The sequence below is a fragment of the Gekko japonicus genome, unplaced genomic scaffold (assembly GCF_001447785.1).
Source record: "Gekko japonicus isolate JY-2015 unplaced genomic scaffold, Gekko_japonicus_V1.1 scaffold173, whole genome shotgun sequence".
Classification (NCBI taxonomy): Eukaryota; Metazoa; Chordata; class Lepidosauria; order Squamata; family Gekkonidae; genus Gekko; species Gekko japonicus.
In genome coordinates, this window is record NW_015161407.1 from 772,494 (window position 1) to 799,463 (window position 26,970).

Here is a 26,970-nt window from a genome sequence, read left to right on the forward strand (position 1 = left end):
AAAGTAGGTTGATGATTGGCTGGGAAGGAGATAGGGTTGCCAACTCCAGGTGGGAAATTCCTGGAGATGTGAAGGATGGAGCCTGGAGAGGGTGAGGTTTCAGGAGGCGTGGGACCTCGGACAGGTACAAAGCCATAGACTCCACCCTCCAAACCAACAATTCCCTTCTGGGGAACCATCATTGCCAATCTCCAGGTGAGGGCTGGAGATCACTCAAAATTACAACTGTTCTTTAGGTAGCAGAGATCAGTTCCTCTGGAGAAAATGGTGGACTCAGTGTCTATACCCTGCTGAGGTCGCCACAGCAAATTGACACTGAGTGTCCAAGGCCGGGGCACCCGCCCATAGCCTCTTTCTAGAGACCGTTGTATTTATTTCCACAGCAGACCTTTTTCCTAGTACCTTTATATTTCAGTTCGTTGACAATGTCACTGAAACTTGTGTCTTTCAATACCTCTTATTGATGGTGTCAGTTCCCTAACAAGCTGTCTGGTTTTTTGGAACAATGCAGGTAGGTTTACAGACGTCTTATTGATGGTGTCAGTCAGTTCCCTAACAAGCTGTCTGGTCTTTTGGAACAATGCAGGTAGGTTTACAGACCTTGTCCTTGCTTATCTGTTTCTCTAGCCCTATTAATGTATCAGTGTACAGGCCAATGTGCATAGCAGAAGAAGGGGGAAAGCACTGGTCCCAAATGAACCCACTTCCTATTCTATATTCCTTCCTGACCTCAGGGTCATGGTTTATATGGATATATCTGTGCACACATGCAACATATGCACATAAGAAAGATCTGGGCTGGCATACTTGGTCCTGCATGCATTCACCCTATACACTTGATATGGAAAGAGCTCAGGAACCATTTATAACTGTTTGCATGAATCCTGAATCCTAGAAGTCTCGGACCTTGAACTTCCACCTCCACACACTCCCTCCATCTATAGTTCTGATGATAATAAACATCTTAACCTGTTCTTTCAAATGTTTAGAGTGAGATAAGTTACATCAAGGCCTGTGATGGACAGAAACACAGCATATATCAATAAGACATATACTTTCTATATATGGCATACTAACAGGCCCAACAAGAGAGTTGGCCTTGTGGAAACTTGCCCCACATGCTGGCCCTGGCTCTACAGCTATTCCATGTTTTCCCAGGCACATCTCAGCCTCTCTTAGCTATTGTGCAGGGCCAGCAAAAAGGGGGATCTTTAGCTATTCCTCACACCCACCCTATATTAATCAGTTAGTCATGCTGAAATGCTCCCTCACACCTGCCATCCCCCTTCTTCCTTTTTGCTCAGAACATCACTGAAAGTTTCCAGGCTTGCAAAGCCTTCATTCAAAGGGTACTTGAATCTCCCCAAAACTGGAATTCTAAACCGTATGAGGATGAAACCAACTCCAATATGTTCAGGTGCCTACATTCACAACAAATCAGAATTTGATCAATGGCATCACAAACTAGGAAGCTTTCAACCACGCCGTATGTGGGAGGGGAGGTGGGAAGGAGCATTCAAGCATGAGAACAAGTTATATCTTGGCCTATCTCAGAAAAACAGAGGTTTGTTTATGACGTTTGAATGAGGCCATAGCCTCTTCTTTCTATGAAGCCAGACGGCTTCCACCTGTTTTCCCCCCATCTGTCCAATGCAACCAGAACATTCTCCCATCATTCCTCCTCTCACTTAAACACAGATGCTGCTTTTGCTTCCTAGCCCATCAATTGCTAGGGAACAAAAAAAACACCTCAGATGTAGTGGAGCAATTCCCCCATTCGTTGGCACAACACAATAACCACGTCTAGACTGGGATGTGGCATTGGACACACAGAATCACCGCAGGGGTGGTCCTAGCTGTTAATGTGCAATCTAGAGAGAGGATTTCTTTGATTGATATAGGACTGATTTTATTAGTAATATTGCACATGCAATAAAACTTGATTGATCAATAAACAGACGGTATGAGGAACAAGGACAGAAAAGTAAGCCTTTTGTATTTTGGAGGAACGGACTGATGAACATGTGGGTAGTTTAGGATTCTAAAACAGTGCGTGGTGGCCCAGATTAAATTGTTTAATTTCTATTCATGTTTTCAAATCTGGTGCACAGCTCAGGATCCTCAGAATCTAATGAAAGAAAGTTTTAAATTGTTGCTGTTTAAATTACTGACTAGCACATTGATAAGCAATGTTTCATTCTCAAAACACAACTTTGACAGCTCATCTTGCACAAGTTTAGTTACTTTACCTCATTCAAATCCCATTTGATGGCTATTGATTTCTTGGCAATTCTAAAATACAGTGCTGTGGAAACTAATTAAGCATTAAGTGTCATCATTTAGATTCTAAAGTGAGAAATGATGGTTCCCCAAAGGCCTATGTTCTTTCCTGATGAACAAAGAGCAAGCCAATACTTTTAACATTTTTCCTGATTAGCTGTCAATAGCAACAGGGCACACATATTCTGTTGAGAGACAAATGTGCGTTTGAAAGACATTGGCACAGCTGATGCAATCACACAAGGTCAAGCTACGCCATTAACTGAAATTGTGCATGAGCAGCAGAAGAATGCACCAGGCCACTTTTCTTGGTCAAACTAAGCCCCAGTTTCATTTTAGTCCTTGCACGGTACTCCTGCCAGCTTAGACTAGCATACTCTAGCTCAAGGTCTGAAGGAGCTTTTTATATCGTACACGTGTAAGGGTATATTTTGATCCAACCCAGGCAGCATACAATATAGGGTAGAATAGTCTGCATGGTCAAAGCAATAGTATTCCCAGTAGTCATGTATGGCTGCGAGAGTTAGACTATAAGGAAAGCTGAGCGCCGAAGAATAGATTCTTTTGAACTATGGTGCTGGAGAAGACCCTTGAGAGTCCCTTGGACTGCAAGAAGATCAAATCAGTCAATCCTAAAAGAAATCAACCCTGACTGTTCCCTGGAAGGCCAGATAATGAAGCTGAAGCTCAAATACTTTGGCCACCAAATGAGCAGGGAGCACTCACTGGAGAAGACCCTGATGCTGGGAAAGATTGAAGGTCAAAGAAGACGGGGACGGCAAAGGATGAGATGGTTAGACAGTGTCATAGATGCAACGGACATGAAATTGAGCAAACTTCAGAGGACGGCGGAAGACAGGAAGGCCTGGCGTGATCTGGTCCATGGGGTCGCGAAGAGTCGGACTCGACTGTGCGACTGAACAACAAAAGTGAGTTGAGTGTTGGGTGTGGATGCTGCAGACTTGGATTCAACTAAAAAACTCAGTAGGAGAAGTTGTTCTCAGCATTCTGCCACACAGGTTATTGTTATGTTGAAAAATGAGATCAAACCCATTGTTTTATACACACAAATAAGGTAAATTAATCAGGATTTTCTTCACTAACCTTAAGCCCAGGAAGTCCTCTCTCTCCAATTACACCAGGTTCACCCTAAAACGGCATAAAGAAAAATTATAATGAACGATATCATAGACCAGTGACAAATAAAACACCATACACCACAAGGACAGCAAGCCAGTATGATCTTTACTACCACTGTTAAGCTGGCATTAGAGTTGGATCAAACCATATTTGCACTGGGAATTCCATATCTGGAGTCCCCCCCCAGTGATTTTAAAAAGTCCATTATTAGGTGCACAGGGGCCCAATTCAGATTGGAACCATTATATGCAGGACAGGGGTAAATGTTTATTCTCATACAGCAGCTCCCTGGGGCTGTTCCAGGTACAGAAAATGGTGGTTGGGGGGGAAGGTTTAAACTTTCAAAGGCGCCCTGACCCTGCACACCTGTAAATTGCATTTTTACAATTGCTGGGAACCGGACTGGCATCAGCACAACCTGAAATGGGGCAGCTGCCAGAACCCAGGGCTTCTGGCGGAGCCCACTGCTCTCACCCCACCCACCACTTATTTGCTAGCTCTCCACCATACTCCAGCTACACTCACTGCCCAGTGCCACTGGGAAAAGGGCTACAGGTAGTGGTGAGCATGGGCAGTGGGAGAGTTCACATGTAGGCAGGGGAAGACACACAAGCAAGTGGGAGGCATATAGGTGGGGGAAAGGGAAGGAGGGCATGTGTGAGGAGACCTGGTTGTGGGTAGAAGAGGAGACCTGGAAACTTTCTGCCTCGGTCCCATCAGAACTAGTAACCAGCCCTGGCTGGCAGTGCCATGTCTGGTGCTCCCAGTGCTCATCTGGTTTGGCCTTCCAATTTTTTATTTTATTTGTGGTTCTTCCTTTTGAGGGGGAGGTGTCTGTGCGAGGTGCCCCCTGACTTATTTAAAGGCCCCTCGAATTTATAAATCCTGGCTACGGGCTTGCCACTGCTACCCAGAAAGCACCTCTGCACAGTCTGTGCTGATTCCCCAGTTCTCTCTTCTCTGCCTAACAGGAATTCACAGGATTAACAGTGGCATGGTCACACAGGGAAGGCTGCTCAAAACCATGTTTCATTACAGTAGCAAAACACAAGAATCTTTTTCCACCTTAAAAGTCAACAGATTTATTGCCGTATAGTTAAGGTACCATTAGATAGTTCATTGTTTCACAAAATCCCATGATACCCCTCTCCCTAGACATGGCTTCCTGCACGTTCAGTTTTGCCAAAATAAGGAGCTCTTGCTTGAAAATAGCAGGAGACTTTCAAAGCATTAAAAGGGAAAAATCATATCAAAGAAAAACATTCAAAGGCATTACAAAAGAACATTTTAAGTAGGGGAAGCTGGATGGTAATTTGTTTTCCCTACTTCACTTTACAAACGCTGCATTATTTCAAGTGAACTGGTCCCAGCAGACTATTTTAGCATTAAGCTGGGGAGGGGGATAAATTACTTGAAAACATTAGCTAGAATGCTTGCTAGAAAGTAGGGCTTATTAGTACCTTTATTTTATTTGGAAATGTTTTAAAGGTTTTGATGTTAAATACTGTGAGGAATATTTTGTAACCATTTGAGAGTATCAAAAGACACAAAATTCAGGAATGGTATACTATACAGTATTTTAATTAAAAATGTGGCAGGAAGTGAGAGAAATTATTAAAGAGTTCCCTGAGAGCCAAACTAAATGTGTCAGCATCTCCGCGTGTACCATGGGGATGCCTCTGCCATTTTAGGGATGAAATTCCCTCTGTTTAAGGATGAAATTCCCCCTGATCAGGACTGTGGGGTGGGGCTGGGGGAGGCTTCTGTTCCCTTTTCTTTGCCTTCGAAACAGAGGGAATTTCATCCCTAAAATTGTGGAGGTATCCCATGGTGGGCTTGGGAACACTTTCACATCTAGTTTGGCTCTCAGACCCCATTACTGAATCACAGGTTTTTAGACCATGGTTATGTTTAAATTCACCATACTGACAATTCTGATTTTGTAATCTAATCCTTTAAGTACACCAGCTGTGGGTTAGGAAATACCTGGAGATTTTGGGGGTAGAGCCTGGGGGGCGGGGTTTGGGGAGGGGAGGGACCTCAGCAGGATATAATGTCACAGAGTCCACTTTCCAAAGCAGCCATTTTCTCCAGGGGCTCTGATCTTAATTGTCTGGAGATCAATTGTAATAGCAGGAGGTTGGCAACCCTAACCATGATAGAACAGTTTTATTCTCTGAGTACACAACAGTCCTTCACTGCCAGTAGTATTGTTAAGATTGTGGATGCAATCAGTTTTGTTGTACACCTAACAAGCACCCTTGTGTCCACAAAACTGCCATATTCTGAAGTTTGTGTTTGTTTTCTTTATTTTTTAACTAAATTCTAAGGAGAAATGATATGCTGCAACTCTAGTGAGCAATAATCAAACATGTAAGCAGCCTTAAGGGAAAATCCAGTGATCAATCTGTGCCTTTCTATGACACAAAAAATACATCACTGTGGATCAGTTCTGTTCATACAAATCTGACCTTTGACGCTCAGCCATTCTGACTTCTGCAAAATGTGGTTAAAATGAAGCCCATATGTCAGGAGAGGAGTACTCCTACAGTTTGATAATGGGCTATATAGTATGAACATAAAGATTGCTGACAGTGTGATCTTGTCTCAATGCCATAGACTATGGGTTTTTTCTTAATTCAGTGATAATGATACATTCACACATGAAACTGAAACTGTAGAGCTAGCTTTGGATAGAGGAAAATTCTGATTACAGAGTTGCTAATATTGTAAATGTGTCTCTATATTTTTTCAATGTATAGAAGAGACTAGTTTGAATCCCATGGACAATTTTCATGGATAGAAGGGATTTCCATCCATGGAGCACAGATCTCTTCTGCCGCAGCCCAAAATACCAAGAACAGTGTGGAATAGAGGGGTCAGAGGTCTGCAGCAAAAAGAGGGAAATCAGTAAAAATTGTCCTCTTCCATCCATGGAAATCCTCTCTAGGATCTAAGCCACTTGCATGTGCTAAATTTTGGCACATACCTGATAGCTGTATCTTGCTGAGGACGTGGGAATCACAATTTTGGGCTAGATCCAGCCAGCTTCTTCACACAATCTCATCCAATTCCCTTCTGTAATATAACTCACACCCCACAAGGGCTATCCTACATACAGGTCCCATGATTCTCAGCATAGTCTTTTTTGGTGGAAAAGTATATATCATCCTCCTAGCAGAAAACCTGTTTGGATCTAATCCTTTGCTAGTATGGACTGATTTTATTTTTAAAATTAAAAGGACTATATTTTGGGATAGAATCATATGCTGATAAAATGTACAATATATGAATGGAAGAATGTCCTTTGTGGGCTGCAAGGAAATGTACATTATGAAATTATCTTTAATTTTTTTTTGTATGACACCAAAGCCCTGGGAGGGACTTCCTTTGTAGACATGCTCAGTGCCAAATAATGATCTCCTTGTTCACTTAACATAAAACAAGTGTGTCTATTTTCCTTTGGCAAATGTTGGACGAGACATAATGTTTAGTTTATCACCAACATTTTTATTACTCTGCAGATCACTGTCAGCTTGGTAGATATATTAAAATGCATAATATTTCTACTCTGGAACTGCAAAACCCATGATGAAAACACTGGTTCAACCATTAAATATGCACAGAAATAAGAGTTTTAAAAATGTGCTTCTTTTCCCACCAGCCTTCTGGCTTCTGAGGCTTAAAACAAATGCTTCCATCATGATGTTTACAAGCTTGTCTGCAATTTTATCTTTGTGTTGTGAACTCCTTTTTATAACAGGTTAATCTTTTTTTAAACAAAGGCTACTGCAGATGATGTTGAGATACATACTTGGGGGACACAACAGCTATACAGAAAAATAGGAATTTGTAAATTAACTGAAAGAAAAAGACTACTCACTGTTTCCACCCTGACATCAGTCAGGTTACTCTATCTCCCAGCTTGTGCAACTAGACAGCAAGTAGGTAAGCTAGGTGCGACCCTGCCCAGAGACTGGTGGAGCTTGGTTTTGGCCAATGGAAACCCATCCTTCCCTGTGGGAGCTTGCATTGCTCCTCAACTCTCTTAAGAGTTCTAGAGGCCTTTCCGGCATTACCTCCTGGAACACAATCCTCTCATCAATTTGATGTCAGGAGGGCCATCAAATGGGATTGTTTGGTAACATGGGCACAGAAAGGCCCAAAGGTAGGAATCAAGACAGTCTCTGTCTCTTAAACAAAATAAAGCTTTATTCCACTATCAACATATTCTAGAACATCTACGGGCTACAGCAATGAGGGTGCAGGTTCTAAGGCAAAGTGCATGCACTGCAATGACATCACCCAGAAGTGACATCATTGCACTGGGCATGTTGTGCAGGAGACATTCTAGCATTTGACCAAAAACTCGATAGTCAAATGCTAGAGCGTCCCCAGCACGATGATGTCACCTCCGGGTGACATTATCACACCGGCCACATCAGGCATGGTGGGCTCTTCGGGGCCAGGGCTCCCTAGCCAGCCACCCGGCGGTGGATTGGAGCCCCCAAAACCTGCCCCTATCAGGTGGATGGCAACCCAATTTGCCTTATCAGTATCATTTTAAAATTAGGCCTGAGGGTTTATAGAACTTCTAAATTATCGCCCTCTTCTGCTATCCTTCAGAGCATCTTTCAGGACACAATATGGTTCCTATGAAATGTATAGCCTCTCTGTAGCTACTGATTATATCATCCTAACCCCAAAAAGGAAAGGTCTGAAAGAATAGCTATATGTTTCAGTCACTAAAAAGTAATCCATTTTAAGATTGAGGAACTAGAGAGTTTGCCTGTTCCTCAACTTAATCAAAGCCGGTTTTACTGCAGACTATATAACCAACAGAGCCAGTGGAGAGCAGTTCTTTACATATGTTCTTCATACTTCATTTCTTCAACATGGTGTTAAGTTACCTGTTCAACTTGCTTTTCATCTCCCTTCCCCACCTGCTATCAAACTTTAAATTACTTGTTTTAAGGTGGGGAAATCTGGCTTGGCCTACTCACAAGTGAGAAGTCTTTTCAACAATACTCAGCTGGCCCACAAAACCTGTCACAGAATTTGTGAGCTATAAGCGGTCTCTCTTCCTTTTGAGTTTACATTTAATAAACTGCATTATAAGTAGTCTAATTTATACAAACACAGAGACATTCTATGGGGGGGGAATAGAAGGAGTGTTATCTAGTGGGATAAGTAATACTAAAGGATAAATATTAATGCACAATGAGAAATAAACATGGAAAGGGCAACAGTAAATCTGAGCATTCACACACTCCAAATCTACTGCCACATTTTAAAAGAACAGAAATATGTTGGCGGCTTATCTGGCTGTTACAACAGAAACAACCATATTTCTTATATAATACTATTTCAAAAATGTATATTCCACTTCTGCTATACATAGCAGCCTGAAAAGCAGCAAAGCATAACAAAGTATAAAACATCAATTTAAAACGAATTTAAATATTTTAGATGTTTGTTGCAAGGGAAACTGTTGCAAGGGAAACATATTGCTTGAAATAACAGAAATAATTCTTTTATGCATAGTTTTTAAGTATTGACTTCACACAAAGATAACATGAAGTCTCAACTAATTTTACTGGAGACCAAACAAAGGTTACAATTACTTACAGACAACCAATCCTACAGCACACTGCTAACTGCAGCCAGGAAGCTAAAAATGCTAGACCAGAGTAGTTGGAGGGAAGGTATGCTTAAAAGTACGTAATGTTCTTTACAGAACAGTTCCATAAACCATAATAGTGGTTTCCAAAATAGTGAAAGCACACACACTTACACAGACACAAACAATCAATATGCATAATCAATAGCCATCAAAATAAATAAATCCCAATCCTGATAAATAAACTTCAAGTTTGCCTATATATTAAAATTAAAACCGGGAGCAGGGATATGGGGGGCCACCATGTCAATAGTGTGATGTCACTTCCTTGGAGGGGTCCCATTTCCTTTGCTCCCATAGCCCACTGCTGCAGAAATCAAAAACAAAACACAAAACACAGCGTTGCATCACTTCTGGTTTTAAAAAATGGTATAGGGTAGCTCTAGGAATCACTGGAAACTCTATGCCTTTACTGTTTGTTTTTTTAAATCAGAAATATGTCCCCACAGCCAGTAATCATAGTTATTTTGTGGTAACCATAAAATTTTTGGTGAATGCTAGAGTGCTGTGTAAATGGTGTGACATCCGAGTTTGCCCTAGAAATGACATTGCACTGTCAACCCAATGGCAATCTTTGTCTCATTTCCCCCCGTCCACCCTACCAAGGCACAGTGAGGGTCAGGGGATGCCACCAGGAGGCAGCCCTGTAGCTAGAGATTTTATGGGGAGGGGGTCTTGGGGGGCCCACCATCTAATTAAATCAAAGGCTCCAGGACAAGGGGGGGTCTACTTGGCCTTCCTCCGAGGCGAGTCAGAATCCCAATGCTAATAGACTGAAGAGCGCTGCACACTAAGGCTCCTCAGAGGTCTAGGAATGCTGCCATATTTTTTTTTAAAAGGAGAGCGGGTATCAAGCTTCCTCCCTCACTCCTTCCCTGAGCCGATGATCTTTTCTGAAGCCTGGTGCAGAAAATCCAACAGGAAGAGCGAACTGCTGCAGCGACTGCAATCTGACCAATGTTTGTGTGACTCAGTTAACCACCGGTTGCTGCTGGGTCCTAAAGAGACTCAGCTCATCACAGATGAGCTCAAAAAGGGAGATGCCAGCTCATATTTGTGAGTGCAATGCTGTAACTGTGCAACAGGCAATCAGGGGCCCAGGGGGGAGGGTAAGCCAAGGCTCAGGGAGTGGGGCCCATAAAAATCACTAGGGGGCCGGGCCCCATGGGCCCCATGGTAGCAACGGGCCTGCCAGGAGGTCTCCGGCTATAGAAAGAGACCTAGTAGCCCTGCACACAATGACCTCATTTATCTCCTAGCCTAGGGTTGCTCTGGCAGGTGAACTCTCACCTGGCAGTTTCCATTCCCTGCAGCCAGTGGGGTGGTGGTGGGAAAATGGGGTGGAAAGGGGGGAGGAACTGGCAGCACTCCCCCTCCCATGATGTCACTTTTGGTGTGATCTTGGTTTCTTTATGGTCACTCTACCGAAGTGACAGTAACAGAAGTCATCTTGCTTAGAGCCCATAGACCTTTTCCAAAATAACATTTTGAGGGATTCCGCTTTAAAGGTTTAGGCCATTAAACAATATGTCTTCTCAAGAAACTTCTATTTGCATTCCATTGTCTATAGTAAACACCAGCAAAAACTGTGAGCTTGAGACTGTAATCACTAGCAAGCAGCACACAACAACCTTCAATTTCAATTCATAGCATCTGCTTTTTGAAGCCATAAACAGTGATTCCTCAAAAGGCCTTAACTCTAGGTTAAGACTGCAAAGGAACAGACGTCTGCAACGGACAATAGGAGAATTAAGCTAGGCAGTAAAGTTATTCCAGCTTCATTTGACATCACATCTTGCATAACAATGCACTGCATCTCACAAAACTGGCAGAACCTTGGCTTCCTATCCTATCTGAAGGATTAACCTTCTGGCAGCAAAACTTTGCCTAGAAATACTGAGTGGCTGCCAGGCACAGAAGGCTAATGTTCCAAAAGAACACCTGTGTGTGAGCACATTATTAACTCTTTGGCATCAGTATAAATTATGGCCCTGATCCTTTAGTTGTAATCTATATAACATGTGAGGAGCCTACTGGCAGTGGCTGATTGTGTAAGAGATCAGAGGCTTCCTGACATCCGGTTCCAAGACAGAAACTGCTCAATGCTTTTGAGATTGTAAAAATAGAACAAACTTCTCAGGACAGTAACGGGAAACAAAGAATATTTATGATTTTGTTTTTGGGTATTTTAAAAACTGCAGAACTAACTAAAAGTCCTGGTATGCTGATGTTACTATTTATTTATTTACCTCATTAATACCCTGCCTTTGCCCACAATGGAGACTCGAAGTTGCTTAAGTTGTTCTCCTCTCCTCTATTTTATCCTCATGACAACCCTGCAAAGGCTGACACTGTGTGACAGGCCCAAGGGTCACCCAGCAAGCATCGATGACAATAGGTAAAGGTTTCCTTTGCTCGAAAGCCAGTCAAATCCGACTCTAGGGGGCAGTGTTCATCTCCATTTCCAAGCCGAAGAGCCAGCACTTCTCTGTGGTCATGTGGCCGGCATGACTAAATGCTGAGGCGCATGGAACGCTGTTACCTTCCCGCCTAAGTGGTACCTATTTATCTACTTGCAATTTCTTGCTTTCGAACTGCTTGGTTGGCAGGAGCTGGGGCCAGAGATGGGAGCTCACTCCATCCTGCAGCACTAGGGTCTCAAACTGCTGAGCTACCAGCCTTTTGGTCTGCAGTTCAGCATCTTAACCTCTGAGCTACCATGATAGGTGCTGCTAATTAAGGGCTGCGGTCACACGGAACATTAGCCATGCGAGTCAGACGGAAGACATGCGGGTTTTCCGGGCGCGATCTCACCGGCACATCTGGGAAGTGTAGCACTCCCGTGGCTCAAACGAGGCTTCCTGCCGAAACCACGCGGCAAAAAACTAGTACCTCCGAGGTACTAGTTTCCGGAAACCGCGGGGCAAGGGCGGGCGTCTGATCGCGTTTCCGGTGGCATCCGGCGCCCGCCCATGTTCCCTGGTGAAAAAGTTTTTTTTTTCTTCTAGTCTTTGTGGATGCGCAAAAGCACACAACGGAGCATGCGCAATCATGGTGGAAACAAAAAAAAACCCTTCCAGTTTGCCGCACCGCGCACTTCGTTTTTGCGCGCGGGATTGTTCTGCGATCGGCACCTCTCCTTTCCCACGGAACCTCCACAGTACCTCCACGGGAGGCATGATAGGTGCTGCTAATTAAGGTTTACTATCTTTATAGTAAATTTATAGAATCAGAGTGTTAGCATGGACCAGAAGGGAAGAACCATATACGTTGTGCATCATTGCTATTGATAAATTCTTGCTGTGGAGGAGCGATCAGCCAGATCCAGCTTAATGTCTCACTGAGCTGAGAGATGGAGTAGTACTGGGTATCTCCAAGGAGGACCACTCCTTAGCCCCTAATGATTTATTTAACTCTGATCAGTCACTTTACCTCCTATTTTGGGGAAAGCACTTGAATAAATGGTAGTGAGCCATTTGAAGCATTCCTGGATGATACATATTATCAAGAAACATCTCATTGGCCCCTGCCACACGGCCTCTTTAAGGCGCGGCTTTGAAAAGCCGCGCCAACGTTGACACGGCGCGGCGGGATCCCCCGGATCCCCCGGCCGCACCGCCTTTTCTCCCCGGCGCGATCAAACGCCGGGGAGAACGCAGAGCCCTAACCGGGGGCCGGCCGAACTGCGCATGTCCGAGCATGCGCAGTTCGGCTCCGGCCCGGGGTTGTGCCGGCGCAAGGACGTGCCAGCGATCAAACGTCCGGTTTGCCGCGGCGCGTCCATTTGAACCACCCACGGTAGGTGGTTCAGTTTGCGCCGGCTCATCCCGGGAAAGGGACAGTTTGGGTACGGAAGCCGGACGCTTCCCAGATGTTGTGGTGTGATCGCGCCGGTTTGATCCGGCCCCAAACTGTCCCGCTCCCGGACCAAATCGGTGAGTGTGAACGGGACCATTATGACTTTGTAGTTGGGTTTTAGAGCTGACATTGTTCTGTTCATGCCAATAAATTACTTTCACTAAGTGACAAACAGGCTCTTCTGCACCACTAAATAACATGATACTATCAACATGGTATTTTTCTAGGTCTCTTGATGGAATTAGAAAGCACTGTGCCTAAGTGGTAGAACCATTATGTAGGCAGTATGATTCCAGAAAGTGTAGTTAAGAGACTTTTGTTCTACTCTGTGGTCTATAGGTTACGGAATTCCATCAGGGCTGTATTTTGTCCCCAGTGCAATTCAATAAGTACAGGAAACCACTGGGAGAGTATCTATATCAGTTGAAGCTGTGGATGTTGTGAACAGATAATGGAATTAACTTGTGGTGGTAAACTGAAGTTGCATCTGGACAAGAGAGGGGAACACTTGATAAACAGTTTAAAATTACCATGGAAGAGGTATTCAGCCTGTGTTGGATGGGATTCCACACCCCCTTAAAGATTAGGAACACATACAACACATACTGGAATTCCAATAAGGCTCAGCATTGCTTATAGATGCACGTGACATCTGTAGCTCATAGTTATTAGGTATGCTAGCTGTGTCCCCTCCTGGAAAAGGGTTATAGATGGAGGTCCAGCCAGTCCAGAATATGGTGACAAGATTAGTAACCAGAAGTCGTTGTAATGCACATATCTTGCCCACTTCCAGTTTCCTTTTGGGCACAACTCAAAATTGGTTTTGACTTTGAAAGCCCTAAATAGTCTTGAAAGAGGGCATAACACACACCTTCTTCCATATGAATCTGTTTGTCAGCTGAGATATTTATTGAAGAGCCTTCTTCAGGCACTCCTGCTTCTGGGTGTTAAATTGATGACTCTTGGAATTAGTGCCTTCTCTATAGTTTTGCCATCTGTAGTTTGGTGGTTTATTTTATTATCATATTAGTTGTTTTGAGTTATTCACATTGTTGATATTATTTGATTAGCTGTTTACATAAGAATAACAAGAATCCATGAATTCAATTTTTAAAATACTGGTACACAAGACTGGCCATTAACAGCTTTCGCTGCAGATTAAATTTATTTGGTTGTGTTATTTCTGTGAATTGTGTAAGCCACCCTTATAGCCAAGGTCTGGTGGAAGGACAAGTAGAAATTTTTAAGATAAATAAAATAAACATGTGACCTTATCTCAAAAAATAAATTCACTATTTAAATAGACAGAAATCTTTAAGAAAAATTATGTTGAGATCCGAAGATTCGCCATCTTTTAATATAAGTTGTATGATTTTATATTGATTGACAGTTTTAATGGAATTTTAATGTATTTTTATATATGTTGTTAGCCGCCCTGAGCCTGCCGAATGGCGGGGAGGGCAGGATATAAATAAAAATATAAATAAAAAATAAAAATAAAAAAGTGATTGTTTTATTGTCCATCTAAACCATTGCTTTTACAACAGAATATATTTCAGTAGTTTGATAGTGCACTTTGATGGATATATATATAAATAAATTAGCCAGCATCTTAAGTGCATGGACTCTAATCTGGGAGAACTGGGTTTGATTCCCCACTCTTCCACATGTAGTTGCTGAATTACCTTAGGCAAGCCATAGTTCTATCAGAGCTGTTCTTGAAAGAGCTCTCTTAGCCCCACCTATCTCACAGAGTGTCTGTTGTGGGGAGGGGAAGGGAAAGGAGTTTGTAAGTCGCTCTGGGACTCCAAGTGAAGGGTGGGGTATAAATCCAATCCTTCCTTCTTGTTTAGGTCACATGGCTTGCTCTTTAACTGGTATATCCTTCACCTGGGGTTCAGTTCGGCGGCAGCTCAGTTAAGCAGGTACGCTTTGCTTGCCATTTTGTCCCCCCCCCAGTATTTTAACGTGTATTGGTGCATGTTTATTTCATGGTTATATTGATGGTTAACATACAGTAATGTCATTGAAACAGGTTTTCATAAGCACTGCAGATAATAAGAGAAAATACTTAAAACCCTGGGTAATTGTTTGTGTTAGTGAATAATAATAAATATTAAATACATATAAATTAAACTGCTTTAATCTAGTGGGTTGTTTTTTGGTCTATTCTGTTGGTATTGTAACAGGCAAGTGTGAGTTCTGTAGAGTGCTTTTGCATGGAGCTAAGTTTACCTGTGGTTCAGTTGTTTTTAACCATACCTCCAAAAATAGTCGCTAACATTAAAAAGGGTGCAGCTGTACATCAGTCTAAGGCAGCAAAATGCCGTGTCTCGATCCTGTGGTAACATAGGGTTGGTCCCATGCATCCGATAGTGCCCCTAATAGCACCTGGGGTGCTTTTAGAAGGGTGGGGTGTCAGGTGGTACCTCCTAGGTTAATGGGCTGCAAGCCAAGGCACCTCCAGTGCCATAGACACACAAGACTTCCCAGAGCAATGTTGAGTGCTGTGAATGGAGGGGGGTGCTGTCACCAGAAAAAGTGGACTTGGCCAGAAAAGGTCTGCAAGGCTATGTCCTCTTGGCAGGGAGATTATTTTGCACTCTGATATTTCATTTAGACAGCCTGTTCTATTTTGGGGTGATGGCATGCACCTCTCTGAGTGGGGCATGGATATCTAATTTCATGGGATTCTTTGTTTTGTTGGCTACAGGTTTAGGCTTAGGCGCTTTGGCGGGAGTGGAGCATGGAAGTCCCCCACTCTTTGGCACTTTGGGAATTGAGATGGACCCTTTGGGGGGAGGCTGTGCCTGCCTTCCCTGTATTGTAGGCTCCCATAAGTGGCCTTGGGGTGTTGAGCCACTCAGCCACATGCCCAGGTGGGGGCTGCTGGGTGGCTTCCACCAATAGGTGGGCAGGGGGACCCATGTAGAGGCCAGCGCCAACATGTGTCTCAGTATTTTGTCACTCCATTGTTTATCCCCCAGCAGTGGGGCTGGGGAGGGGTTCATAGGGCAGCAGGCAGGTTGCCTGATGCTTGGATCCATCCCTATGCTGCTCCATTGCTTTGTCTGTATTCAGTAAAATAAGCTGTGGCCACATTTTTACCAAAAAATGGTTGTGTGTGTGTTTATTCCTTCCAACGCCTCACCCTCTATCCCTCCTTAAACCCCGCAAACAGTGTGTTAATTTTGAACTACCATCAGTGTCTCATGTGCCATTAGCAAACCAGGACATAAGAAGGATTTTAGGCTCTCCCTTCAGTTCCCTAGGCTGGGTCAGCTTTTACCAATATACATTCAAATGACTGGGTGAGAAAACCTGGCTAGAGAAAAACAAAGAAGAAAAGGAAAAAGGGCTGCTCAACCAGAAAGAAGATAAAGGGAAACCCTGTGAGAGATGGCAAAATCATCATACGTGTATATCATTTTTTTCTCTGTCAACCAAACTCTCTCACCCAAACAAAATTAAAACGCACTGACACCTTTATGAGAAGTAAATAACCACTCAAGAGAGTTTTTGAATTACACACTGGAAAATATATTATAGGGTATTAATAACAGGAAAATGTCAAGACAAAAAGCCGTAAAATATCTTTGAACTATAAATATTCTGTATGGCTCTAACATATATTTTATTTATTCTGAACGACAGTAAGTGTAAGCAGGTTTTTGGGAAGTACATCTATTGGTTGTGAAATATATCTTTTTCTTTGGTTAATGATTATGGCTTGGATCCAGACAAGCATTTCCATGGTTGGAAAGATTTCTGCCCATGTAGCACACCTTCCTCCTCCCACTGCAGTCCAAATTCTTCCCCCCAATGCTACTTCTTTCCGAATAACAATTTCAGGGAACATTTTGGGCTGCAGTGGTGGGGAAGGGGAGGTGACAAAGTTGTGCTCTGGAAGATCCTTCTGCCCATGGAAAAGCTGAGCTGGATTCAAGCCTATACTTGCCTCTCTCATGTAAGATTATATTTTAAAATGACAGAGGAACAAATCAGGATTTATTTGATCTGTTTTCCCAGAAAGGAATGAAGATTAATTTATACAATCAGGCTATTAGATATCTTTGTCCCCTTCCTTTCATTACAATAAATGCTTACATTAACTTATGGAATTAGTTATCACAAGATGTAGTGAAGGCTCATATTTGCTGTTTGTAAAGCAGGTTAGTACAAGGTCCAACAACTTTGGTCCATCTGGTTCACCAACTCTCTCCTTATTTATTCACTGAAATATTTATACCCTGACTTTCCTTTTGGCTCCAGTCTAAGAAGCCTTCCTCCATCTTTGGCTCTTTCATTGGAAGAAGATTCAATTAAGTTGGAGGAAGGTCTCTTAGGCTAGACAAAGGCTACTTGAAGGATGACTGGGTCCACCCTAGTGAGAACACATTTTGCCTATTTTGAAACAGCTACACTGGCCACCAGTTCAATTCAAGGAGCTGGTTATATGACTTGTAAAGCCCTTCATGGCCTGGGCCCACGTATCTGAAGGACTGAATCTTTCCACATGTTCCCATGTGCTGACTACCATCTTCAGGCTGCTGGCATCAAGCAGAGGCTGGGACTTTTCCCTCATGGCTCCCATGAGGAATAAGTTCACTGAAGAGATGAGAGGAATCCCTCACTGGAGATACTGAGGAGGCACTGCAAGCTTGTGTTTGCCAGGGCTTTTGATAAGGTGTGAACAATGCACATCTTTTGGGGGAGGGAGGTATTCGGTTTTCTTCTTTACTTTTAATCTGTACAGGAGGTGTGAACAATGCACATCTTTTGGTAGGGGGAGGGAGGTATTTGGTTTTCTTCTTTACTTTTAATCTGTACAGTTTTAATTATTACCTCTAAGTCACCTTCAGCTAAGAGTAAAGGCAAGAGTACAGATATTTTAACCAATACGTAATAAGTAAACTAGATTGTTCTAATAAAGGATTGGATAATGAAGAACAGGCTTATTGATGGCTATTAGCAATGATTCTGAAAGAGGCTGGGTTCCAGAGAGCCCCATGTATGAATACAAAGTGCTTATGGCAGCACACAGGGATTCACCAATCTATTCTTTTTAGCAGGACCCTCCTACATCATGGGGTGCTATTCTGGAAGGCTATGACAACTGCACTGGTACAAGGAAGATTAAATCAGCTTTGCAAAACGAGTGCACCATCCCCTACATCATGGGTCTAGCTGTGACTGCAAGTTTGAGAAGATTAAGGGGGGGAAAGTCGTATAAAAGGAAAGAACAAAGTGATTAAGATGGATTTCTGTGTTTTTCCTATGCATAATAGTGCCCTCAACAGAACTGAACAGAAAAAAACAGAGGCAAAGGTAAGATTTCTCTGACAGTATGGAAGAATTTGCTAGTATGCTAAGTGGTTTTCTTTATACTAACCTGACAAAATGTCAAAGAAACACATTCCTCAAAGCTACAACAAATTTGTGCTCATATTTTACTAGCGTTACAACTACAGTACAAGCCATTAAAATATTTTCCCATTATTAGCCAAGAATCACATACCAGTTGCTGTAAATTCTAGCATTACAGACTGCCTTTTTAAACAAAACATCTAATCAGAAATAAAACAATTTAGCTGCACTTTAACAGTTTCTGGCATGAGAGTCTAGGATTTAGGTAATTAACACTGTTGTGTGCAATGGCTCACCTGGTATAAGCACAGTGACTCAGCTATATTATGGCACTCCCAATCCCAGCATGTTTTAAAGAGTCTGCTGTAAAAGATAGTGTTTGTGGGAACAACAGATGCATAGTCTTGTCTACTGTCACGCTAGACATATTGTTTATAACCAGCTCTGCCAACAGTCTGAGTGTTGATGAGAAACACCCCTGCTGTTTTAGTAAGAGGTCCGTGTTGAATGCAGGCTGCCAGTCATGGTGGATCGTGAAACAATTTGGTGGTGCAGCTGAAACATTTGAACTACCAAACCATTTCATTGGTGACCTAAGCCAAGATTATTTCTTTCCAGAGTTAGGTTTATTTTACTTTTCTAGCTCACTTCCTGCCAAGTACGCTTGTGTATATTTTTAGATACATTTTATTTTCATCCTAGTCACAGTTTACTAGAATGCTTATCAAAAGGCTAATTTCCATGTTCCTAAGACGCAGTGATTTCAGTTAGATTTATGTGCACTTAACAGTGTGCTGGATGGCAGCCATTTTTATTACCTACTATTTATTGTTTTTAGTATCACAGTGTTTTATCTAATTTTCATGTGCAAAAATATTTGCTGGCTGATCCAAACTCATGATTTATCTTACTGTTCAGTGGCTTTTTTTGTTTGAATGCTTAAAATATCTGATTAACCAAAGATGCAAAAAAGATATTTTTATTGCAACAAAACAAAGAACGAAACCATCTTATATTGAGCTCACCTGTTGTCCGTCCATTCCTGGGACACCAGTTGCACCGACAGAGCCCTGCAGAGAACAATATATTTGAGCTATGTAAAATATAACAAGTAGATGACAAACAACTCATTACACATGCAATGTTTTGATTTATAATATCTTACAACTGTGTCACTTCACTCAACCTTTGAAATTTTCTAAAATATAACCTACATGTTTATTGCTATTTACACAATCCTTGTGATTTTATAGATAGAACATTAAACATTACAGAATCAATGCTACTTAAAAGCACCTAGCATTCCCAACTCTAGTCTGGGAAATGCTGGAGATTCTCCTGGAGCTTGGGGAGAGTAAAGTTTGGGGAGGGGGGGGAGTTCAACCGGGGATGTGATGCCATAGAGTCAATCCCCTAGAGCTGCCAGTTTCTCCAGGGGAATTGATCTCTGTAGTTGGAGGCTGCTCCCTTACATTTATTACTTGCTATTGTGTGAAGGATGTTCATTCCTATCAACAATGATATCTTTAATGCTTTGAAGATCTAAAACAAAAGAATTCCCTCTCTACTTGTGAAAATGAAGCAACCTGTGGAAACGTTATCAGTTCAGTGGCTTCAACTGACATTTTAAGAAATCTGTGGGGGGAAAGGGTATTGAAAAGGGTATTAACAGTGCAGAAAAACCTGTTACACACAACTTGAACTACTTCTATGGAGTCTTGGATGATGCTCTTCACAGGTTTTTAGTGACAGCTTAAAATGTAAAGAAAATAGCCATGCAGTATGAACCAGCACATGAGCAAAAAGTGTCAGCTTAAAATGTAAAGAAAACAGCCATGCAGTATGAACCAGCACATGAGCAAGTTTCAAGGGAAATCACCAACTTATCTTTCATTTCCAAACATTTTCTCACATTGTCCCACAAGTGACTAAACATCTGTTCTGAAATGCCTACTTCTTTTAAACAAAAGAGGAACAGGAAAAGTTATCAGTGATATCAGTGCCTTTCTCACTGGCAGTGCTGCTAATTATTCTTTACAGCTTCTTTGACCTTCTTCTTGAATGCCAAGTTTTATGAAACACCTATTTAAAATATCCTATCTTTCAAAGTCAGATTTTAAAACACATTGGCTAGGGTAGGTTTCTTTAACTTGGAGACAGCAGGAAGTTGGTTACTCACTGGCAAACAGCCATTCAATTTTTTAAAAAAATTATTGCTGATATATTTAGTATTGGCCTAATGGTGCAGTCCATAAATTGTGGGTTCATTCTATCTAGCTTCAGCCGTCAACCTTGATGAGTGTAAGTAATACTGGAAGCATTCATAGGAAGTCAGGTCTCAGGTTACTGCAGAAAGAAGACACACAAGCTGGGCCACCAGCCATCATTTATCAGAAACACCTAGAATCCTTTGTTTCTCTTGGTCATTTTTTGGGGGGAGGGGGTCATATGGCAGCGATCTACTTGAATAAGAACACATCTTCCATGTGAAACTCTAGCCACACTTCCCACAATGTTTTAAATTTGGTTTCATGATTTTACCGGTGCTCGAATAAGAAAATTATAGTAACCTTTTAACCTGCAAGTTCAGCAGATGGATTGAAAACAGTCTTGCTTGGCACTGTGGTGGGAGGCTTGGTGGCAGTGATGGAAATTAGGGGATCTCACATTATGTGGCTGTATTTTGGGAAAACAGAGCTCACAGACTAAACTAACTACTTCGATGTGGTCTACAGTAGCTAATTCCTTTCATTCCTACTGCTTGCAATTTGGCACTAGAGACTGTAATCACTTTCACAGCACTGTTGTTTATACTATACCTTTTGTCCCGGAGGCCCCTGAGGTCCCTGAAAAGGGAAAACAATTCAATTAGCATAATAATGAAGCCAATTTAAGTTTAAGTGACCAATTAAAAAATGTCCCATTGTGCAAACTTTCCTAAGCTGGACCCAAATCAGCTGACGTTTTGCACATCAAAGAAAAGTAAAACTTTTTTTTTCTGGAAAAGTACAACGGTTCCTTTTCCCACTCTTTAGCATTAGCTACACACTAGAAGGTTCAGACTCTTCCTTTCTCCTGTTCTGTCTCTATTCTACCCTGACTCTAGTTCTCTGATAGCCACAAATCTGTCCCCAGCATAGCAGTCCATGATCCCTCCAGTTCAGGACTTCACGTAATGCTGGAGGAGCGATTTGGTGCTACTGAAGAATGTCCAGACTCTCAGATCTGCTGCCTTCGTTAGCCTGGGCAACTTGTCACTGGAAGAGGCAACAGAGTATTCTTTCCGCATTTCCAGAGTTCTGGTTTTCAGCTCACCTGTTCTAATTTCAAATGGCAGACTCCACCTCAATTCACCCCTCCCTGTACTGGTTTCCCCAGTTCAGTTTCTTCAATCAGGTAAATGTAACTGGGACACAGAATTCTCCTTCTCCAGTGGTGCAGCCTGATTTATATTGTAGCCCTCCCACACACACATACACAAACCCAGAAGATCCAAATATTCACTCCCAATGTCATGTGCAATTTTGTCCATTGACTGCCTAAAGGTAAGCTTAATAGCTGACTGGGCATTTAAGTATCCAGGGCTGCCCATTCCTAGTCTGGCATTCTATCAACTGTATCTCAGTGGCTCTTAGGGCAGGTCTCTCCCACGTTTTCTGATGGTTGCTAATGGAGAATGTAGGGAGTCAGAAGATACAGTAGCCTTTTACATATACTTCTTGCTTGACTTGGTGGTGAAATGAACATCTGTATCCACACATTGTTGTTCATGAACTTGGGGGAGATAGTTAAAAGTGCAAAGAGTAATCTAAAAGAGTATTTAAACCTGGATTTCAAGAACATTTGTATGGCTTGCTAAACGTTTTGCCCTTAAAATTAAGCTTTTTACTGATTATAAATGTTACTAAACCAACTGGCCCTCTATAAAAAATATTTTTGCTGAAACCTTGTGCTATTTGAATAACTTTTCAGCACAATAGCTGCCTCCAGCTCTTGTGATAGGCTATGCCAGTTGAAATTAAAACCTCTCCTGATAGTCCATTTTAAAAGGTATTAATACTGACAAGTACTCCTCACCCTGCAAACTTCTAGCATACCGAGTTTAGCTAAATTGCATCCATTTCCCCTTTAAGGGATGTATCTCTTAGAACTGGGCATGTGGGGGGGGGGAGGAGGGTTAGCACTCCAAGCCACATGAAGCCTTTGCGGATGACCTGATCATGATCTATTTATGAGTTTCTCTGCTGCACCACCTTTCAACAGACTCCCACAGAGAACAATGGGACTGCTGCTATTAATACACCAAACTTAACTGGATAGTTAAATGGAAGCATGTATGTAAATTATTTCAGCATAACCTGCATCTGTGAGCAAAGAATCTGAAATCTTCTCAGTTTACTACAAGATAATGATGTTGTATTTATGCTTCATTATCACTGGGTTGTTTGAGGGTATTTATACCCACTCAGCAAACTATGAGAATTGTTAACCACCCTTAATAATATAGCTAAGAATGTTCTCAGTTTTGAACCCAAGTTACTAGCTGTCAATGACCTTTATAAAAACTTTTGGTAGACCCCTGGATAAGAGAAGAATGTTTAACAACTGTTGTGTTTTCTTATAGTCTAGTTTAAAGGACAGAACAACACTGAGCCGGAAACAATGTTGGGGTGGGGCGAGGTGGAAACACAAACACAGGCCCTTGAAACCAGAAGCTCAGTTGTAAAAATCTACTCACAGGCCTCCTAAAGGACTAAAAGCAAGTATACACTGTGTTACATCCAGACTAAATTTTTCAGTCGCAGAATGAAACTTTCATGTCTCCCCCTTCTCACTACAGCCCACTGAGCTCCACAAAATACTGCTCCTGGGGGATAGGGGGCCCTGACAAAAGACACCAGGGTGATCTGTGGTAGGAAGGGGGAATCAGTGGAAATTGCCAATTTAGTTTGGATCTAGCCCATAGAGTCAGAGCCGAACCATGGAGTGGATTTCAGCAGCACCTTTCCAAACGATCATGGGACAATTCCTTTTATTAACAGCATGTTACTCTAAATGACACCCTTTCCAATAGATGAGAAAAATCTTTGGGTTACAACTTTCTTTTCCATTTGTTGGAAATGGAAGATAATTTATTAAGGATATCAAAACAGAATGCTTACGTCACCTTTCCTGACTGATTTTGCCAAATGATTCTGCTTGTAACTGTTCAGGGTTTTACAATTAGGGCTCAGGATACTGTAGCAAAAGAACATGTATAGGAAAAGGAAAATAAAGATTTCTTCTGAATTGTTCCTGGTAAATTGAAGAATTTAGTGCTTACCATCAGGCCTGGTTCCCCTGGCTTTCCTGGCTCTCCCTTAAAAAAAATGTTAACAACATCAATACAATGGTATTTACATTCATATTTTGTATTCAATAGTCTCTTCATTATAGTATAATGACATGCCCATTAATGCTTATGTGACTGTTTCATGATTAGCTATTATATCTTAGTACGAATTCTGTCATTTCACATAAGTGGTCGCTGGTAGCAGTGAAAACTATATACATTTTAATGAGATGATAAATAGGTAATCCTGCTTCTCAGCCCTTTAGTTTGCCACAGGAAAAGCAGTCAAACTCTCCATTAAGTATCACATTGTTGCACACCCAGCAAAGGTTGTGTCCGTGCTGTGTTCAGTTTGGAGACTGCGATTTCTGTTGTTCACACAGTTGTAGTTAATTATATTCATTCCACAAGGAGCTTCATGGCTAATTCTTTCCAGCCAGTCATGAAGATCAAACGAAAACTAGACTCCCCCCAACGTTCTTCCTGCATTTCCTTTCTTGCAGATCATTAAGGGAAGAAGATCTCTGCTTTCCTAATGGTATAAACATTTCCTTCATGCTCAGTTAATAAGGATGCTTTTATTTTTCAGTGTTACAGATGTACTTTTATACCATATTTGCAGAGGGAACAACAGATCTAGGAAGTCATCAGATTTCTTCCAAGCTTGTATGGGGCAAGTTACAAGGTGCTAAGATTCAAATCAACAATTAAGGTCCTAAAGAGAAGAGAAGTCAGGTTGTACGAAGGAAATCTCCAATTGGAACGCGGCACTGGACAAAGGTGAAAAGGCACCAACAGAATAGCAAGAACAATGGATAAAGGGAAACTTAGAATACTCTCAGTAAATGTAAACGGATTGAATGGACCACAAAAAAGAAGAAGGATCTTCCACCAATTAGGTAAACAGAAACTGGATATAATTTGTTTACAAGAAACACATATTCGTGAAAAAGATGAGAAATATTTGCTAAATAAAAAATTAGGGAAAACATTTGTAGCCTCAGACAAGAGGGAAAAGAAGAGCGGAGTGGCAATAATAGTTAAAGAAAACGTATTCCACGAAAAAGTTTATGCTCCAGATGATGGGAGAATTTTGATGGTGGAAATCCAAAATCAAGAGATACACTTCAGATACATAGAACAGAATCTCTCCAACCATTAAGAGATTCTGTTCTCTGTATCTGAAGAAGTGTGCTTGCACACGAAAGCTTACACCTTGAATTAAGCTTTGTTGGTCTTAAAGGTGCCACAGGATTGAAACTTTGTTCAGCTTTTCAACTGGTGAAAAAAGAAGGTGAGGTCCTTGGTGACCCCCCAAAAGCCATGCCAGGACAGGGACTGTGGTATGGAGCACGATTGGGCAAGACTGACAGGAAACGCTAGCTTGAACCAACACACTCAGCATAGGTTAAGAGAATTAAAAATGCGGACTTGTTTTCTTTTATTCTTCTTTTGAGCACTTTTGCACCATTGCTGTGTGTTCTACTCTAGAAAGAGAATCTGAAGCTACAAAGAAATGCTAACTGCTAAAACAGAACTGAGTCCTTGTCCTCTAGCAGTTCTGACTAACAATCCATTGCAAGTGATGGCAGGCACTGAACCAATGTTATATGTAGCCCTTATGACCTCACACAATTAAGACAGGAGAACCCATTTACTTTTCATATGTTGCAAACATCTGCACATGCACTTTGCATTTTTTTTAACCCAGAAATAAGTTTCTTTTAATTAATGTCTTCTAGTAAATGCTCAGAGGCAGACAGAACCTATATCTATTAAAACAGCTACCTTACTGCAAAATGAAAACCTTGTGGATCAAACAACATGTGCCACAGGCACATCCTGGCCCCACTTATTGGGCCAATGAAGCTATATGGTTCCCGCCTCGTGAGACCTGATGGAGAAGGGAGGGGGTTCTGGCTCACTCATTTCCTCCTCCTCTGCTGTACAGCCGACAGCAGGAACCCAGCAATTCCTCAGTGCCCCCCTTCCCCACCCCTTTTAAAGGTACTACTGCAACCTCCGCATGCCCTAATAGTGTCTCTCTTATCTCGCACTAGCATCCTCATCAGAGGAAAGGAACCTGCCAAGCAGTAAGGCCTTGTCCTGCCGTGTCAGCTGAGCTGCCATCCATCAATTGTGAATTGGCTGATGGCTTTTTAAAAGGACCTCTTGCCTTTGTGGCCTCCTGAACTCTTTTCCTCCACCCCACAAGGGCCTGCAATCAGAGTTGGCACCTGCCCAGTTCCCTGACAACATGAAAATATAACATGTGCACAAACTCTTAATGCAGGGAGTACCCTGGGATTGCCAGCAACAGGTGGGGCCCGGGGTTACAACTGATCTCCAGACTACAGCCACTTTGAAGGGTAGTAAAAAAGGTAAAGGTAAAGGTTCCCTTGTTCGAAAGCCAGTCGAGTTCGACTCTAGGGTTGCGGTGCTCATCTCCATTTCAAAGCCGAAGAGCCAGCACTGTCCGAAGACGTTTCCGTGGTCATGTGGCTGGCATGACTAAACACCAAGGCGCACTGAACGCTGTTACCTTCCCACCGAAGTGGTACCTATTTATCTACTTGCAATTTCTTGCTTTCGAACTGCTAGGTTGGCAGGAGCTGGAACTAGAGACGGGAGCTCACTCCGTTGAAGGGCAGACTCTATGGCAATTATACCCCTACTGAGTTCCCTCTCTTCCCCAAAACACACTCTTCTAATGCTCTATCCCCAAATCTCTAGGGATTTCCCAGCTCAGGGTTGGCAGTGAACTAGTGTAAGTTTCAGGAGAAACGGTTAGACACATATTCATCTTCACTAAAGAAAATGTCCACAAGCATAAATGCTTCGGAATAAAATGTTAAAACACGGTTTCTTAGTAGAATTCTAAATATCAGACTTGGGTTTGACCAACTGAAGTCTGATCGAAACTGAAACCATGGTAATGGATTTTTGAAACGTTATTATTGTGCTTTGGGTAAACTTGTGTTCTTTTTCAGAAGAAATGTCTGTCATAAATGTTTAAATTTAAAAACAAACAAACCCTGATATTGCTCAGAAAAAGGACCTTTAGCACTGACTAATTAAAGAACACAGATACAGTCAGCGAAAGATACTAAAGGAAAAAAGTGTGAGAGAGTAATTTTTTAATGTCTTGCATTGTTTAATGGTTCATTTCCTTACAGCGTGCCATCTCAATATTAATTTGTATGGAAGAGTTTAAATAAGAACAAAGCAACATACTAATTTTTTCTTTGTAAAAATTAAATCTTCCTTTTTAAAAAGCATTTTAAAATTGTTTTAATTGAAGGCAAGCTACATG

At 42.0% G+C, this 26,970-nt stretch overlaps 1 protein-coding gene across 1 annotated transcript in view; it reads right to left on the reverse strand.

Moving 5' to 3' along the window:
• COL25A1 (collagen, type XXV, alpha 1) overlaps positions 1-26,970 on the reverse strand; it is a 450,407-nt gene that overhangs the window by 84,458 nt on the left and 338,979 nt on the right. Inside the window, exons 10-14 of the mRNA XM_015426262.1 lie at positions 23,649-23,684; positions 21,145-21,171; positions 19,351-19,395; positions 3,385-3,429; positions 1,275-1,421 (exon numbers count right to left, since the gene is read on the reverse strand). Of these exons, the coding sequence (XP_015281748.1) occupies positions 1,275-1,421; positions 3,385-3,429; positions 19,351-19,395; positions 21,145-21,171; positions 23,649-23,684 (300 nt within the window). The remainder of the gene's footprint in view (positions 1-1,274; positions 1,422-3,384; positions 3,430-19,350; positions 19,396-21,144; positions 21,172-23,648; positions 23,685-26,970) is intronic.